General features: G+C 46.7%; 1 protein-coding gene across 1 annotated transcript; it reads left to right on the forward strand.

Moving 5' to 3' along the window:
- The first annotated feature begins 202 nt into the window (after positions 1–202).
- LOC135806155 (protein Spindly-like) lies at positions 203–16,199 on the forward strand. Its single transcript, XM_065320306.1, has 8 exons — positions 203–565; positions 663–911; positions 5,392–5,658; positions 6,176–6,280; positions 10,526–10,636; positions 11,087–11,227; positions 11,851–11,981; positions 14,740–16,199. The coding sequence occupies exons 1-8, from the start codon at positions 437–439 to the stop codon at positions 15,410–15,412; spliced, it is 1,806 nt and encodes a 601-aa protein (XP_065176378.1). The 5' UTR covers positions 203–436; the 3' UTR covers positions 15,413–16,199.
- The last annotated feature ends 1,836 nt before the right edge of the window (positions 16,200–18,035 follow it).

Genomic DNA, 18,035 nt, shown 5'->3' on the forward strand with positions numbered 1-18,035 from the left:
AGGGATCGGGACTCGGGAGTCGTCATATGACGACTCCCTGGTGGTGACTGACTCATCTCAGCTCAGTACGATCAGTGTGCACAAAGGGAAACTCCCTTGAGCAGACGCCATCTGAGTTCGTCATGACGACTCTGTGTTTGGCCAATGAGCGAGAACAATAGGGGTGGCGGTGCATTTGAACGTCTCAAATATCAGGTGAAGGTGATGAAGAAAAGAAGTCAGACCGATCAAGTGGCTTTATGGGTGTCCAAGCGGGAGGACAGATTTCATCTTTGTTTTTGTTTTCCTACGAAATTCCTCCTGCTGGTCATCTCAAAGTCTCTTTTCGGTTTCAATGGCTCCTTCAATGAGGTGCACTTGCGCCTAGCCTAACTTTGACCAAACCGCCTCAATCCATATCCGATTTCTTCGAAGCAGCGGCCAAAACTCAATTGCAATGGAGTTGGAAGAGCTTCAAGAAAAGCTCCACTTATCTGCTCAAGTTGGTAAAGAACTACTGGAGAGAAATACTGAGTTAGTTAGGCAAAATGAAGAACAGCTACAAGAATTTTCTGCTCGTTCTGAGGTTGGTGCCAGACTTTTTCATGCACCCATGCCCGTCAAAATTGAAAGTGCAACGATCTGTTTATCCTTTCTGCTATTGATCAATATTCTACTTCCAGGAATTAGAGCAACAAAACCATCAGCTTCGCACTGAGGTTCGCCTTCTGAAAATCAGGGAGAGGGAAGCCCAAGATGAACTTCGCGAGGAGCTGGAGCGGAATCGCCAGGCTCAAGATAAAACAGATGCTGAACGGCTGCTAACTGCTCGTTCACTGGATGACTTGAAGCAAGTCATTGAGCATCTCCATTCTCAATTGGAGCAGAAGTCACTACTTCTTGAGCAGCAGTCTGAGGACTATGCTAGACAGGTATGCTAGATAGGACATCAACTATGGCCTAAATTTAGTATTGCTAGGGCCATCAATCCTCAACTTGGCTCAAGCTTATGAATTTATCTAGGGAATATATTCGTTTTTTTAGTGGTGGTGGGTGCTGCTCGTCTTTGTTAGTGAAAGGTGTATATCAATAATTTCTACTCAATTACTGAACAGCTACAGTAAAACCTGTAACTAAAGACCACCGTGACTAGCGACCAGCCTAGTCCTACAGACCACTTCACCAGGCACGGACGGTCTCACATTCATTATGGTTGTGCGGTACAAACTTCTAACTAAGGACCACCTGCCACTAAAGACCGCTTTCTCTGGCCCCAAGGGGTGGTCGTTAGTCACAGGTTTTACTGTAACTGTTTTGACCTCAGCGGAGCTCAGAGTGACCGGCCGAACCGGTCGCAATAAAATCTAGTAATGAACAACAAAGAATCTTTAAACCAGCTCAACGTATCAAAATGCTTTATCAAACTGTAATAAATACAGCGAGCTTTACACGAGTATCAGTGATCTCTAGATAAGGGCATGCACCGTGCAAGTATTTACATGCCAGTAAAACCCGTCATGAATATACCTGCGTTTGCGCCTTTGCGGCTGTGTCCATGCGTACCTGGTGCAGCCCTTTAGCACGACGCTACCTGAGCACGCCCCACGTCAACACCTGTAAAAGTCGCATTTTCCCATGAAAGTACTAGCTGCTCAAGGATCGATAACTTTACCTTCCCTTGGACGAATTCCACGATCTTGAGCTTCCTGGAAAGGTCTTGAGACGAGGGACAAACTGGTGTCAAACCCAGCTCGGAGCGAAACCAAAACCCTGTGCTACAGTCTGGCAAACTTCATCCACGCGCTCGACAGACTTGAGCACGGCCAAGACTAACCGAGCTCAAATATTCAGCTGCCATTTCGGCCTCCTTGCTCGTGTTGAGCTCAAATTTTTTGTGAGGACTCATGGGATCCACTACCATCATTTGAATCTTGTTTCCATGGCAGCAGGTAGCGCAAAAATGATCCACGATGTAAAATACGCGTTCTGCAGACTGCGCAAAAAATCGAGTTGAAATTTGCCGTGTCGAGTCGCATATCTCAACAACCGGTAGTCGCATCGCTTCGGCGATTGTCTCTATCGCCAGCTGAGAGTTTTCTCTTGCAGATACATGTTTCGATTGTGAGAATCGACCAAGTATTGAGTGAGTTACGATAGTTTGAACAAGTCACTATTGACTCAACACAGACCCCAGGACTATGAGATGCAGGTTCACTGTACAGTGTACAGCGCGCGTCGTACTAGTATGACGGCCGTGGGGCATGCAACTCATGTGCGTCGTACTAGTACGACGCTCGCGCTAAAGGGGTTAAAACCCGGTTCAAGTATGCGTGTGCCTGGCCGCTATGACGGAGTAAACATGCCAGTAATCAAAACAAACTCAGAGCGAACGGAGGTAATTGACGCCCTCGTGCAACTTCATGCTCTTTTATCCAGTCTACACTGGAATGTGCTAGCAATGCTTATGTGCACAGTCTGCGACAACATGAGTATGATTCTCTCACCCGCATCTCGCCGTTCATTACGTACAGTAAAACCTGGTGTAAGCGTCCGTTTTTCCATACACGGGCAGTACTACACAGAAACTGCACCGGATACAGAGACCACCTGCCCTGCGCGATCAGCGACCGACTGTTAGTGTACCAGGTGCCATATTGGACCTGCACACATTGACCAAAAATAACCAAAAGTGCCATATTGGCTGACAGGGTTGAAGAGCGCTCTGAAGCAAATGCATGCAGTCCACAGAAGTGACAAGTGGCCAAGGCGACAGTATAGAATGCGCTGCATGCGACCCAGTGAGGTGTGCTTTGCCTGCACGAACGTATTCTATGCTCCGCACCTGTCAATATGAGTACATGGAAGTACAAACCTGCACAAGTATGTATCCGACATGCCACAAGTGTATGGGACTTGGTTCTAAAGACCACCTGGCTTTAACTACCACTTTTCCTTGCACCGTGGGGTGGTCGCTTAATCTTTGGCTACCGCTCACCGCAGATGTTAAAAGTGTATTCTGTCTCGAAACATGCCGCCTCTTCTGCCTTCGTGCCAATTCTGAGGCACGTAGCGCACCTGCACAAGGTCTCAAGTCTTTCTTGGACTTGTACTACCTCTGACCGCTGGAACTCAGTTCCGGCATCGGTCCGCCTTGCTGCTTCACCAAGTCAATTTCGTATTGCATTCCTAGATTGGCTAGGGTACCCCGTATGGAGACCATAGGTCTGTGGGGACTGCCCTAGAGAAATATGAATAAATAATATTAATAAATCCTGATTGGAATTTTTTATTTTCATTGCTATCAGGTTCGGCCTCATTTCCTCTGTGCTGCACTGATGAGTTCACAAAGAACGAAACAGCATGCCGTCCGCAGATTGAGTAATAATAAATCCATATAATTATGCAGCATATAGTGTACAGCACATATTCTACATAACATAGTGCTGAAAAGTTTGAGGGAGTTGGAAAGAGAGGGTGGGGCATGTATAATGCATTTGCATTTTCCTTTCAAATGGATTCAATTTCATTCAAATATCCCTTCTTGGAGGTGAGAAATCCATGTCAAATTTATATTTGTAAAGATTATACAAGAGAGATTGGAAGCTGTGTTGCTACTCTGAGTTTCACGATTACTACGATCATCAGGCAACCATTAAAGATACTCAATCGGCGGACAGAGCTGTTTCGTCCTTTGTGGACTCATCAGTGCAGCACAGAGAAAATGAGGCCGAACCTGATAGCAATGAATTTTTTTCCAAAGCCAGATTTAAACCAGGCCCGAACATACCTTGCCAGCGTGCTCAAACTGACAAGTCACTGTGCTCTGCATAACGCAAACAGCACAGGCACTATCACACACGAGAATGTTCAACTGCTACAAGAGCAGGAGCGAAATACTCAATATGCGGACAGAACTGTTTCGTCCTTTGTGGGCTCATCAGCGCAGCACAAAGAAAATGAGGCCAAACCTGATAGCAATGAAAAATAAATTTTCCAATTTGTAAAGATATCAATCCTGATTGGTTTACAGTATTATTACTCGGTTCTATTTTATTATATTGTTCTTTAAACAAACCGCGGGGAGACAACACTCTTTTATAGAATCGCAACAAAGAAAAGTTAATGAAAAGGCGACGAGGAGACAATAACTTTATTAATGCGATTAATAGTATAAGTGAAGCGGACATTACAAAATGATGAATGAGAATACATGTATCTAAAATGGTTGTTCCTAATCGATTTTCTTGAGACTATCATCAGGGAAAAATCGTCTCACAATAGAGGCTATACGGAAAAACAAACTACTTATAGGTTATAGGATAGTGGGGAGTATACAAGGTTAGGTGTGAAGAAAAAAAAACTAAAGTGGGAGAGAAGACGAAAGAAATTAGAAGAAAAGATGTGAGAGTGTTCCGACGGTGTGAGCTACTACAAAAGGTGAGTGAAATGAAGGCGTGGAAGCAGGTGAATGTGATAGAGTGAGGAAGTGTGAGGTGTAGGTGTATGCGAATGAATACGTGTGTGTATGCTAGGTGAAGAGTCTCAATTTTGTGACATTTTCTTTCTGAATGCATAGATTAGGATTGTGTTTGCGGATGAAAACAGCTTCTAATACCTTAAGTTCACGAAACCTACGAGCACGGCACAAAACAGTGAAGCATGAATCGTCGAGACTCTTCACCTAGCATACACACACGTATTCATTCGCATACACCTACACCTCACACTTCCTCACTCTATCACATTCACCTGCTTCCACGCCTTCATTTCACTCACCTTTTGTAGTAGCTCACACCGTCGGAACACTCTCACATCTTTTCTTCTAATTTCTTTCGTCTTCTCTCCCACTTTAGTTTTTTTTTCTTCACACCTCACCTTGTATACTCCCCACTATCCTATAACCTATAAGTAGTTTGTTTTTCCGTATAGCCTCTATTGTGAGACGATTTTTCCCTGATGATAGTCTCAAGAAAATCGATTAGGAACAACCATTTTAGATACATGTATTCTCATTCATCATTTTGTAATGTCCGCTTCACTTATACTATTAATCGCATTAATAAAGAGAAGTTAAATAGACACGTTGCTACTTTTTTTTAATGGTATCAGTCGTTGGAGACAATGTGCAGCTTCGAACAAGTGTTCATACAACACTCATCAGGAACTATCGTTTTACTAATGGACAAAGCAACGCAAATGAACTTTTATAGAACAACCAAAGAGAAAGTAGCACCTCGTGACAGCACTGAACGCTACACATTTGATTTGTAACAATGAAAGTGAGAAATGCATATCAAATGGGTACTAACAAAATACCAATCCCACCAGGACTCGAACCTGGAACCTTGCTTGTCATGAGCAACTAAGAAAAAATCATGGATAATAATAATAGCTCTCTGGATGTCACTACAGGCGGGGCAAGTTTGCGAGCTGCAGGAGCTCCTCTCAAGCTATTCACGGTCGGATGCTGAAGCCGACAATCAACTTGCGGAGATGCAAGCAGCTCTTACCACGGAACAATGCCAGCGGATTGAACTTGCTGCTCACCTCAATGATGCTCAGAACCAGATTCAACGGCTTGAGCTTGACAAATCGCACTTAACTAAGGACATCTCGCTGCTAAAGGACAGCTCGGGAGAGCAGACAAAGCAAGTAGCACAGTGGAGTCAAGCGCTGGAGGTAATTGCTACATATTAACACACACACACACACACACACACATACACACACACACATTTCGTATTGAATCTCGATCCATACGTGTAAATGCACTGATAGTTGAGCAAACGAACCACGCAACAGGAGCACAACTTGATACGAATGAATATTGGTACTTTACGACAAATCCATGTATTCTGAATTCAATTAGTACCGGTAGTCAGTAGTCCATCATCTTCTGTTGGGTGCTTCTACTGTTGTACAACAAGAGTCCTATAGCAGAATGCATGCTGGTATGCCATCACGTGACAGGCAATCTCTTGTCCAATCTAATCATTGAATAGGCAGTGGACAGTCAGTGGGGGCATATGCTTACACGTATATTGCTGTGCGCGTATAACTTATTGTTGACGTAATGTTGAGACATTACGTTCTTTGCCGGCTTGCTAACTCACTGCTAACCTTGGGGAAACGTTTGATACTGTTCTCTCTCTCTCTCTCTCTGATCAAGCGCTGGTGCCTCTCTACTGTTTTATAGAACTCCCGGGAGGAGATTGCAACCCTACGCAGTCAGCTGGATCTTCTTCAATCTGCTCGCGATAACAACAGTCATGCCGTTAGCGGAAACTCGATATTTGGTGAGGTAGGCATTTGTTTGGTCTGCAGATCCAACTCATACAGCCAGGATTGCACCTACAATACATGTTCAGCAGGGTACTAGGACATCATTCTGGGACACTATCGAAATTCATTTTTCTGGCCCGTTGTGCTCAATGTCTGTCGTGCAGAGTATTTCACACACCAAAGAGCGCACACTGCAATACAGTGATAGATTGGCGAGGCAAGCTTCCTTGAGTAGAATTCAAAGCTGCTAGCCACGCATGAAATTAACCTTTGGCAGGATTACGGTGGCGTGTTATTGCCGGAGTCTCTGTCAAAGTGATGATGTATAGAACTGCAAATATCACATCCAATCCCCAAGCAGACATGGGGTGGTGAACAAGGCTACCAGCCACCATATAGGGAATACAGGGAAATTTGCCAGAAGTACGAAGGGGTCACAGAAGTGCTGGGGACCTACAATAGGGTTAAAGGTTGCCCTAAATAAATCTAGTGTGTTGCAAAAATGGTGCAGTCGTGGCAAACACTACTGTACATGCCCTGTAATGTCTCCAGCGGTGGGTTCACACGTACTGTAAAAGCAGAAATTTTCGGTGGTGTAATATTTTCGGTATTCGCCAAAATCGGCGGTTCGGTAGCGGGAAATTTTCGGTAAAACCCGTTCTCCAGGTAGGTGTACTAGTACTACATGTATACAGTATCGATTGTACCGAAAATTTCGGTGCGTTTTATTTTCGGTAAAAATTGTCGGCACCGAAGTTACCGAAAATAAAACACCACCGAAAATTTCTGCTTTTACAGTAGTAGAAATGAGGCTGAATAGGACAGTGAGTTTCAGAGGTGTTCATCAACTTTCATTACTTCCTCCGCGTCATCGAAATTGTCGCAGTTTGACTAGTGACTTGTCACTTGATACTGATAACTCCATAAGCAAAGCCATTCAAAACTTATTACACAGTATGATAGTCTGAAGACTAGAGTAACGTTCCAGGACAGTTGGACTGAGAGTTTTCATGCAGAGATGAAGTCCTCGTCGTCGCTGATGTCAATGGACGCAAAAATATCGTTCCGAAATATTTCAAGGAAGGTTGAAAGTTGGTCGCGTCTCATCTCAAACGCTTTGACTTTATCCACAGGACAAGAGCTGCTATGCTTGTCGTCTGCTGGCTCTGGATGATTTCTACTTCACCACCAACGAAGCCTAGTAAGAAAACACGATCGTTACGAGGTCGGTTGATTACCGTCGGCGGAATCACCTCGATCTTGAAATGAACTTTTTTTAGCCGTGGCATGCCCATTTATTTTAGCTGTTTGGTCACAGCTCATCAGCCTCATGCAGGTATGTGTACTATCACGTCCAGTGCGCCCTCTTTTTGAGCATCACTGATACCATGGTACGGCACCTGCGCGTGCATCACTAGCACTACGTGTAGAGTCTACACGGCTCTTGCAGGTTCCATCATGTACTGAGTGTCTCAGCCAGAGCGACAAATTTTATCGCTGTTGCAGGCATTTAGTTTGCTGACCCCTCGATGTTTCTCCAAGCGCTGCCACTTGTTCCAAGAAGTCATTCTCACCCCAGCTAAGGTAAAACAGTGATGAGGCCTGAGTGAATGGCCATAAGCACGAGAAATGTGCAGGCTGTAACGCCTGACTGATCTCCGCGAGTCGAAATTACAGTCGCAGCGACATCAGCGAAGAAATTGCGTCTAGTTCAAAAATTCCAGCTTCCAATAACAGAAAATAGAACTTTGCCGTCACCCTATACTGATGATTATCGCCTATGTTCGATTCCTTGCCTCTGGTACGAGTGCTGGTGAGTAAATACCCCGTTTTATATCAAAAGTCAAACTGCGACAATTTCGATGACGCGGAGGAAGTACTTCTTTTACAAGCAAAACTGACTGGCTGACGTCTTGGCCAGACCAAACATTTGCCAGAACAAAACGGACAAATAATTTGGTTGTATCCAGAAAGATAAGCACGAGAGATTCAAATAAATTCAAATAACAGCAGCCACGTGGTGCGTACGTCGCATCACATGGAAAAGGCATGCATGGTCAAAGTATATCGCAGTGGCGTGCAAGGCACAGCAAGTAAATAAACTTATTAGTATGTAACTTGCGATATACGGAATGCATCACGGCGTCACAATCAGTGTGCCTTATCGGAAGACCAGGCAGGCACAGTGGGTTGGTCAAGGACCATGATTGAGATACGAGAGGTACCTTGTTCAAGTCCTGCCTGGGAGCGGTTTTTCCAGCCGTGCTGCTACCCACAGTCAACTGGGAACTTGTGGCCAGGCACAAGGGGTACATGGATGCAGCTAATGGGGTCGTTTTCGGCACTTGTGCCAGTGGTTGTGAGACTTATCCACTCACCCCACCGTTAGGCGCTGCATCTGCCGCTAGGATTTATCGGGTGTTAGCGGCCGTCGTGAGTTCCCTTCGGGAACGGACACGATAATTTACTTTTTTATCGGAAGACGTTCTGAACATCCTCCCCTACCTTGATTAAACCAGATTTAATCAAGTACACAACAAATTAAACGATAGAGAAATGGACCGAACAGAAAGCAGTGGGGAGATATGACTATAAAATATTGTAGTGAATAAGACACATTGGTACCAATGTGGCTGAAACGAGACGACATACGCATGTGAGCTTGACAGCCATAAAATATCCTAATGGACAAATTTGACTGAAATACTTAGAGAAAGAAAGAAAGGATTGACGAATACAGAGGAATGTTATACAGCAAAAATGTGCCACTCAGACACAGAGTCAATCTGCGGCAATCTTGCACAACTGTGTGATGGGGCGGACAAGTGAAGTGTCACCGACCTTCACTCGCACCACTCTGACCCGCCCATCGACTCCGGGGAACAGCTGCTCTACCCGGCCGAGCCTCCACTGGCCTCGTGGTGCAGCAGCGTAGCCGAACAACGCAACATCATCGATGGCGAGATCGGGCTGCGGCTGCTGCCATTTCGCTCGCGGGTGAAGCAGGGGGAGCATTTCGGTCATCCAGTGCTTCCACACCTGCAACACCAGGCTCTGGATGACCCGCCAGTGCTGTCGATGGCCTTGCTCCACAGTGTCCATTCCTCTGGGAACAAATGACTCGCCCTGGTGTCCATGCAGGGAATGGTTGGGCGTAAGTGGCAGCAGATCCCTCGTGTCGGCCGACTAGTATGTCAGTGGCCTTGAGTTGAGTAATGCCTCTGCACCAGTCATTGCGGTCATGAGCTCCTCGTCGTTGACTTCCGTGCCTGACAGGATAGCATAGATGGCACGCTTTGCTGATTTGACGAGCGCCTCATGGACGCCACCGGAGTGAGGAGCAACGGGGGGATTGAAGGACCACCTAATTCCCTTGTCCGCTAATCGTTGGTTCACGCCTTCATTCATCGCGGCCACTAGCCTCCGCAGTTCTTTTGCAGCGCCTACGAAGTTGGTGCCATTGTCTGTGGGGACTGAATTACAGTTGAATTGAAATTGAAATACTGGTTAGAATGTTGACTTAGTTTGAGCATTAGGGACCATCCGTAAATATAGATATTTATTTAGAAACGAAAACTAGTCGTTTAGGGGAGAGGGGGTTGAGCGCCTGTTCGTTTATCGAAAAATATCGATGTACATTTTGCATGCGTGAGCATGTCCAGAAAAAAAAGATCAAAAATATCGATACTATGTACCATTAATTTTGTATGTGTTCGTTTCTCAGGGAGGGGGGTTGGAGAGAAACGACTAGTTTTCGTTTCTAAATAAATATCGGTATTTACGGAAGGCCCCTTATTCATTATATTTTGAATCATTCGTTTGAGCATTAGTTTGAGGGACTGAACTACAGTTGAATTGAAATTGAAATACTGGTTAGAATGGCGGCTTACTCCTCGCATTGGCTTCAGGGAAGTAGGCAGTAATGGTTCAGCCAATAACCTGCTGGTTGGGTTGGACCATCGTTTTGAAGCCAAGCAGATAGCTAAGATTCTACCTGTGCAGAACATCGTGCTCTGCGCCTGGTTGACGATTGACTGGGCAGAAACCCTGCCCACTTCCCTGGGCTTGTGCAGAATTACGCTCCTTGTCTATTATGCATGTTGCGGTATCTGTGCTGCGTAGAATTGTGGCACATCTTCCTAGCCTCTGCAAATTCCGTACCCCTTGTTCTTTGTTGGCAGAATACTTGTGGCTGCGACCTGTGTACAGATCTTTGGCAAATTTGCATTGTTCTTCTGGTTTTCCTCTTTGTCCTTCACATCAGTTGGAGGATGAGCGGCAGAAGTATGAAGCGGAGGCCGCAACTCTTCGTGTCAAGTATCGCTCACTTGAAAAGCAGCATGCTAGCCAGCGCCAACAGTTTCGGCAACTCAAGGTAGTGATTGTTTCTCTTCGCTTCGTAATATCCATTTGGAAAGTATGTTTTGTTCTGGGTCTTGTTTGAAATTTGGTATTGGAACTGGTGTCGTTGATGACATCTCAGCTTGCGAGGCTTCAGCATCTTAGTCTATAAGTTTTCAATGCATGCTTGAAAGTTGAAAGCATGAATTGATCCGGTATCCGCTAGCTGAATACTTACAACCCATGCACTCATCTTCCACTCTTTAGTGTTCCACCCTCTTCATCTTGACTGAGCTACATCTGCTTGTTGTTTACCTGAGTTGAAAGTAGACATGCTACAGTACAGCCAAAGGCCAACTGCAGATCACCTTAGGGTCTAGGATTATGCAAGATCATTTCCATACTTTTCCTCTGTTTTCTTTTTCCTCTGTTTTCTTTTCCCCCTGTTTTCTTTTTCCCCTGTTTTCTTTTTCCCCTGTATCAGGGTCAGTTACATGCGCTGTTTCAAGTGTCGCGCAGCCGTGCTGATCAGGATGAGTTGCAGCGCTTGAAACGCAAAGTTGCCGAATCGTCGTCTGTCGTGCAGACTCTGAGAGCGCGCATTGCTCAGCTTGAAGATGTTCAGGTGGGCTAAGGGTGTGCTGCACCTGTGTACTTAGCTTTTCTTCTGCTTCGCTTTTACTGTGATGCATTTGTATGCGCACGTGCGTGTGTACTTGTCTTGTGTTCACCTATAAGTCGTGTGTAATCAAGAGTACATGAAACTCAGAGTGTGCAGCTTCTGACTTTTCTGCCCGGGTGTCTGTCACGGCGAAATGCCACGATTACATAATATTTGGAGCAGATCTGAGGCGGGAAGTGGCGTAGTGCCTACAACTGAGCTGCAGTTGTGCAGAAAGGGACCTGCTTGGGTCCTGCTTGTACACACTACATCACTAAAATGATGTAATCACGGAATTTCGCCATGACAGCAACCCATAAGAGCTGCACACTCTTGGTGCAATTGATAGAGTCTGCAGATGTCTTGCACTACTGTTGTTGTTGCCATGGCTACAGTATACCTGCCGCTGAATGATGTAATGAAGGCAGCTCGCCGCACATCTGGTCCATAGAAAAGAGCGTTGCATACTCTTGTTTATGGACTCTTGCCTTCGTGACTAGTGTTTCACACAAAAAGGGAGTGAAGCAGTTGTACCTCGAATTACTGATTCATAGAACAGGTTCGTTGTTTTTGTTTGTTACGTGCAGGGGACAAACGAGTCTGCAGAACATCTGCGTCAGTTGAGGTCGTCTTTCCAGAGAACTGTTACCGAGGCAGGGGACACGGTCACCAGTGATTTGTATGTAGAATTTCTTCAGCGAGAGTTGGAACTAGTGCGGTGAGTTGGTTCCAGGGACTTGCCTGAACTATCGCCATGTATGTGTTTTTGTTTCTGTTGTTTTAGAGCTGAGAGGAATAGTTGACCGATTTGAATATTCAGAATATTCCTGAAATCACATGACAGGCTATTCACACTACGTGATCATGTATCCACGTTCGTTTTCTCGGTTTGAGTACACTGCAGCTTCTCAGCCTTCTCCTGGAATTGCTGTCACCTTTCTTCCAGTGCCTCCTCATTCTGTCTCCTCCTCTCTTCCATGTCTTCCTCCACGCGCCTCCTTTCTGCATCTCGCCTCTCTTCGTGTTCCATCCCCCTGGCGTTTCCAGTGCGGAGACCAGACCATCAGCACTTTCGCGGCTGCGAGTTCGTGGACACTTCCGTGCGACTGTGGTCAAGTGGGTTGCGACGGGCTCTAGGGCCGGAGTAGAGACTGGCTCTGGCGTGGATGGGTGCTCAGGTGGCGGGGTGGTAGAGTGGGAGTTGGGTGAGGACATGTCCGTGCTCACCGATGCTGGCCGAGTGCCAGCCTCACCAAAAACCTCCCCATCACTATCATCGCCCATGCTTGACTCCATAGCCGGCGGCAAGATACACTCGTCCAACTGGGTGTTGCTGGTCAACAGCATGGTTCGATGGCTGGTCAACAGCATGGTTTGACCCAGCTGTGCAGATGTTGGTGTATCTGAAATCAATGTACATGTACCTGCAGCAGTTGCACCACCAGTCAGGGAAGGTTCAGTTGGTGGCACTCTCATTGATGCTAGTGTATTGGTGGTGTTGGGGATTGCGGAGATGCTGCTGCTGTTTGGTTCAGTGTTGCTGTGGGATAGTTCGACGATGTTGTAGGACGGTGCGGCGGTGTTGCGGGACGGTGCGGCGGTGTTGCCGTAGGATGGTGTGGTTGTATTGCTAGAGGTTGGTGTCGTGCCTGGATCTTGACTAACACTTCCCTGGCTCTGAGTCAGACTATCAAGACATTCTCCAGGGCCCCACTGAGGATGCCGGAAAAACAAGTTATGGTACAGCTCAAAATTGGGCCATGCATATACTGCTGCCTGCACGTCAAAGTGGCTGGCATCCAGACTTGTTCCTACAAGCACAAATTATTGTAAACACAAGACAGTCCACGTTCAAGCCACTGAATGCAAAATCATCTCAGGCAGAGGAAATAATAACCTGCAGGAGTATTTCAGTTTTTGAGGGAGAAATAATGGGGAAAGTCAGTAGGATTATTTGTCAACATTTCTACTTGAACATCATACCTCTGGCCTGGCAATTTTCAAGGGGGTGTTTGATGGGAAAACTCCGGAATTGCATTGAGTATGAACCCACCTGTTGCAGTTGGTAGACGATGGGCCTTGTACAGCTCTCGTCCCTTTTCTTGAGGGAGTAAACCTTGTTGTGTACTTCTTTCATGGAGAAGCGTTTCATGTAGTTACTCAGCAGGTGGGTAGCCTTTTGCTCCTTCGCATTTCTGGTCGTCATGAGTTTATCAGTTAATTTCAACAAGTCGCAATAAATTTCGATGAGCATACGCTCAGACTCGGGACTGAAAGTTCGGTTGGACATGGTTGTCGGTCGAAAAGAAAACAGAAAAAAACACAACCACGTGTTGACTGTTGACTGACACTGGTGCCAAAACGTTGAATTGCAACTGAGAAAACGTACAGCCAGGGATGTCGAGGCCGTGGGACAGTTTGCGGGCTCACGTTTCGAGCCTCCCGCCCAATCCATGGTTTCCATGGCCGCCTACCGAGAAACCGTGAAAACATGACTTCTGGATCGTGAATGGCCTCTAAATAAATAGGCGGCATGAAGACAATAATTTCAAAATGGCAATAAATAGGATAAATTCCGCTTTATGAAAATCGATTTTGGAAAACCTTCATGACTTCGTTGATGTGTGGTGATGACGGCGGGATTTATTGCTATTTTAATATTGCTATGTATTCGATATTTCTGAAGACTGTATTATTGTACCACAAGGAGCGTAACGATTCCACAAAAGGCGATCGTTCAAAGCAGGTAACACCAAAGAGCAAACTAAACTCAAAACCAAAACAACAACTGCACCAGCAAGCTCTTTCCTTGCACTAACTACAAATACATCAAAAACCAAGCAGCAAAATGCAAATCCGCACGCATGTTTACCGGAACTGAACTTCGGCAGCGCAGCTGATCATTGCGGCTGCACGGGACGACCTTCCCGCCACAGTAGGGCAAAGAACTATGTATGGAACCAGCAATGAATGCATGCAGCACACCAGCAACCTGTCCCTACGCAGACGTCTAGTCTAGCGCGTGCAAGGATGAACAGCATGAGAAACATGATATGACACATGACTCCCATGGTGCATGTAATGTATACAATATGCTATTTATTGCTTTTTTGAAATCACATGAAGTTACCTTTCTTATATCAATTGTGCGGAAATGGTGTAAGTTTTGAGTGGGCTTGTCTCCTTTTATATTTTATCACCGGAAGGCAGGCAAATGATACCATTGTCCTATCTGCATGTCTTTCTTGAGACCCACCAAGTGATGCCGGTTTACAGTTATAATGGTTATCACGAGGTATCCGCAGATATAGCACGGTGTAGTTGTTGGAGACATCGGGCACATTCCCATGGTTGCTTTGACCTGTCCTGTTGCTTGATGCACACCACACTCGTCGTCTTATTGTGTCCCTGTTCTCTCTTTTGTGCCGTGCTTGTGTTGCAACCCGTGTGCGCACGCGCGCGTGTGTATATAACAGGCTTCGCGAGAAGGAGACCCGCAACGAGTTGGACACGAGTCGCATACAGCTGATAGCTGAGGGTGATAAGTTGCATCAGGCTGAGAGTCAGATTCACCAGTTAGAGGTGGAACTGAGCAAGGCACGCAGCGACAGTGTGCAAGCTAGACTCAAGCTTGATGAACTAGCACAGCAGCAACGGAAAAACCAACAGGATCAGCACCAGAAATCGCAGTCACAGGAGAGACAAGTGCAAACACAACCTCAGGGAGCCCAAGTGGCGGCGTTGATGCAGGCTCAGCCTCAGGGACAGCCCAAGCAGTCCAGGTCGCGTAGCATTGGTAACCTTACCGATCTGCACTCGCATCCAGGACATGTATGCAAGGGTCATCTGTGTGACAGTATGTACGAACGGCCCACTTCACCGTTGCGTCAGCCAAGCAGTCCACTGCCCGATACAATAACGGTGACGCCGTGTGCTGCACGCGGAAAGGGCTCAAGACGACGCATATCCTCCTCTTCTCCTCGCGAGCCTCTTCAGGTTCTAACTAGTATGGAGAATGTTCCACATGCCAAAGGTAGGTCAGTTACCATCAAAAGTCCTGCTGCAACGCAGCGCCAGAAACCCCACCGTCAGACCGTGCGCTTGGCATCGATGGACGCCAGCGAGCCTGGAGAGTGTGCACAGCAGTAAAGAGTAGTATTCCGTTACGGTGGCAGCACCGATACAGACTACCGCCGCTTCTACTGCTGCTTCTTACTATAGGTAGTACTTAGAGTAAGTAGGGCAGCCACAACCAGCCCAATGCTCATGTCTGCCAGCTCTGGTATCTTCTGCTCTGATCTATCTCAGTGATTTTGACTCTGCTGCTTTATTTGGGTTTTCATATTAGCTGTTGTCGCTTGTGTCTGTTTATTTGCTTTGCTGTAGTTGTTATAACTGGAACAGCTGGGCATGAATTTTTATTTCATCCACAAGCTGTTCCCTCAATGTAAATATTATAACGACTGTCACAGCTGTTTTCCTCTTTGCTCCCATTTCATCCGTTATTATTGCTAACAATAAAGTATGCAGAAAATGAAGAACTTTATCTTGCCACAAACCACCCCTTATTGCCCCTCCACAAATGCTGAATTTGAAGGATATTTGTCTCGCCCACTTCATTTCCATTCGATGCTGATTTTTCTTTCTTGTCACGACTGAAGTATGCAACTCTATACACATATGTTTCAAGCTTGAAACTGCTCTCTCTATCTCTCCCTCCCTCCCTCTCTCTCTCTCTCTCTCTCTCTCTCTCTCTCTCTCTCTCTCTCTCTCTCTCTCTCTCTCTCTCTCTCTCTCTCTCTCTCTCTCTTCCCTCTCTCTCTTCCTCTTTCTCTCAATTCTAACGGCTGAGTCTCACACTAACCTGCCCGTCCGTTCACCATTTCTTAGCGATAACGTCGGAGTGCTGGCTTCCTCTGTACCAGCCAGGATTGTGTCTGAAATTATGAACGTGTGTGTACGTCTGGCATGTCTAGTATATGAGTGCACTTGTACATGTATGTTCAGCTTGTGTGCTATGATGATCAGAGGAGTACATGTATACAGCGTGGGTAACTCCATATAGAGGGTTGCCGAGTGGAAGGTGGGACGGGCTCCTTGTGTACTCCGGATGGCAGTCATGAGTCAGTCAAGTGTCAAATTTGGCAGGAAGCATGCGTTCCACGTAGGAGCAGAAATTGCAACACTGAAGTTGCAGATCGAACTATCTCGGCTCCGATGATTCACCGAAAATCAGACTAATGAATCAGTCGTTTTCGGAACTGTTTCCGGGTTGCACACTTTGGCTTATCGGTATGTACTCTAATGATGTTTCACTCATGTTGCTGTGCCCTCTGATTGACCTGCTCATGTGTATGGCAGTGCATTGAATTTCTGTCATACCCAAACATCAAAGAGTAGATGAGATAAGCCTCTTGTTCCATCATAAATACCATCATAATCATTGATCAAGTCAAGGGAAAGAGAAGTGCAACGCAGATCTGGAGTGCGGCCGTTCAATAGCGGACTGAAAACTACTAGTACCGTAAAGTACCGCCAGAGCGCCCCGTCTCGCGAGAGCGCCCCACCTTGATTTTACAGCCAGGGAAAGGAAAATCGTATGGCAGAGTGCAACGAAGTTTGTACGATGTGAGAACCTTAGTGTACTAAGGGCACACTTGGCAGGCTTTTGTGTGGAGCTTGTGTCCGCTCGAAGGTACGGATATCCCCGGATTGACTGCAAAATGTGGAATATGTGTACAAGGTCCGTGTCGTATGACCTACAGACAGCAGACCACCTCCACAATACGACCACGAAAGGACGAGATGGTGGGGCGCTCTGGCGGTACTTTACGGTAGTAGTAGGGTGAAAAGGGCACAAACGAAACCAATATGGACAAAACCAGAGGCAAATGGTATCAAATACGAATGCCCGCCTCAGCAACTGCCAAGGTGGAAGGTGAGTCCAACTGCACTGACCGAAGATTCCGGGATCCGCACAAACACATCACGCTGGACCGGAGTAGGGCAAAACTCAGTTTACAGCGAATCCAAGACATGACACAGCTGTAAGCTTCGCTGGTCTTGGCTGCTTGAGAAGCTATCCGCTTGTAGAGCCACTCCACGTTTTTGCCCAAACCACCGGTGGTGGAAAATATGGCCGGAACAAACGACGAATGCTGTAGGTCGCGGACACGTTGCTCGTAGCAGCGCCGCTTCTCCTTTTCGTGCTTGGTGTAGCAGGAAGCAATGGAGGTGGCGCGGTTTGAGGGGGCATGAGGATTGAAACCCCTCACGTCGATGAAGGTGCGCTCAAACCGGCCACCCCAGATGCCACTTGCCGCAACGTTGAGACGGGCCTGCTCAGTCGGAATAGCGGTGCGATACCGGAACTGCTCCCCAGTGACCGGGTGCGGGGGGGGGGGGGAGGGAGGGGTCCACGGAGATATTGTGAGGCACCCGCTTCAGCATATGGGCAGTGGGGTTACGCACCTCATTGTGCCGCATCGACGGAATCAAACCGGTGGGGCAAGACAAAGTGTGAGCGACTGAAAATGTGGCTCCACAGCTGCAAGATGATGGCAGTCGTTGTGGAAGCCAGCCGTACCGCCTGGACCGAGGCGTCAACTGTGTTCTTCACTTGCTTCTTGGCAGCACGCACATCGTGAATGGCGGTACCTAACTCCATATCTTGGACCAAAGTGGGGCTTGTCAGGGGCGCGGTGATGTCTTGAGAAGACTGGTATTGGGAAGCTTGCGACGATGGGTGAGGTAGCCCGAGACCGCCGAAGAG

The sequence above is a fragment of the Sycon ciliatum genome, chromosome 1, assembly GCF_964019385.1.
Source record: "Sycon ciliatum chromosome 1, ocSycCili1.1, whole genome shotgun sequence".
NCBI lineage: Eukaryota > Metazoa > Porifera > Calcarea > Leucosolenida > Sycettidae > Sycon > Sycon ciliatum.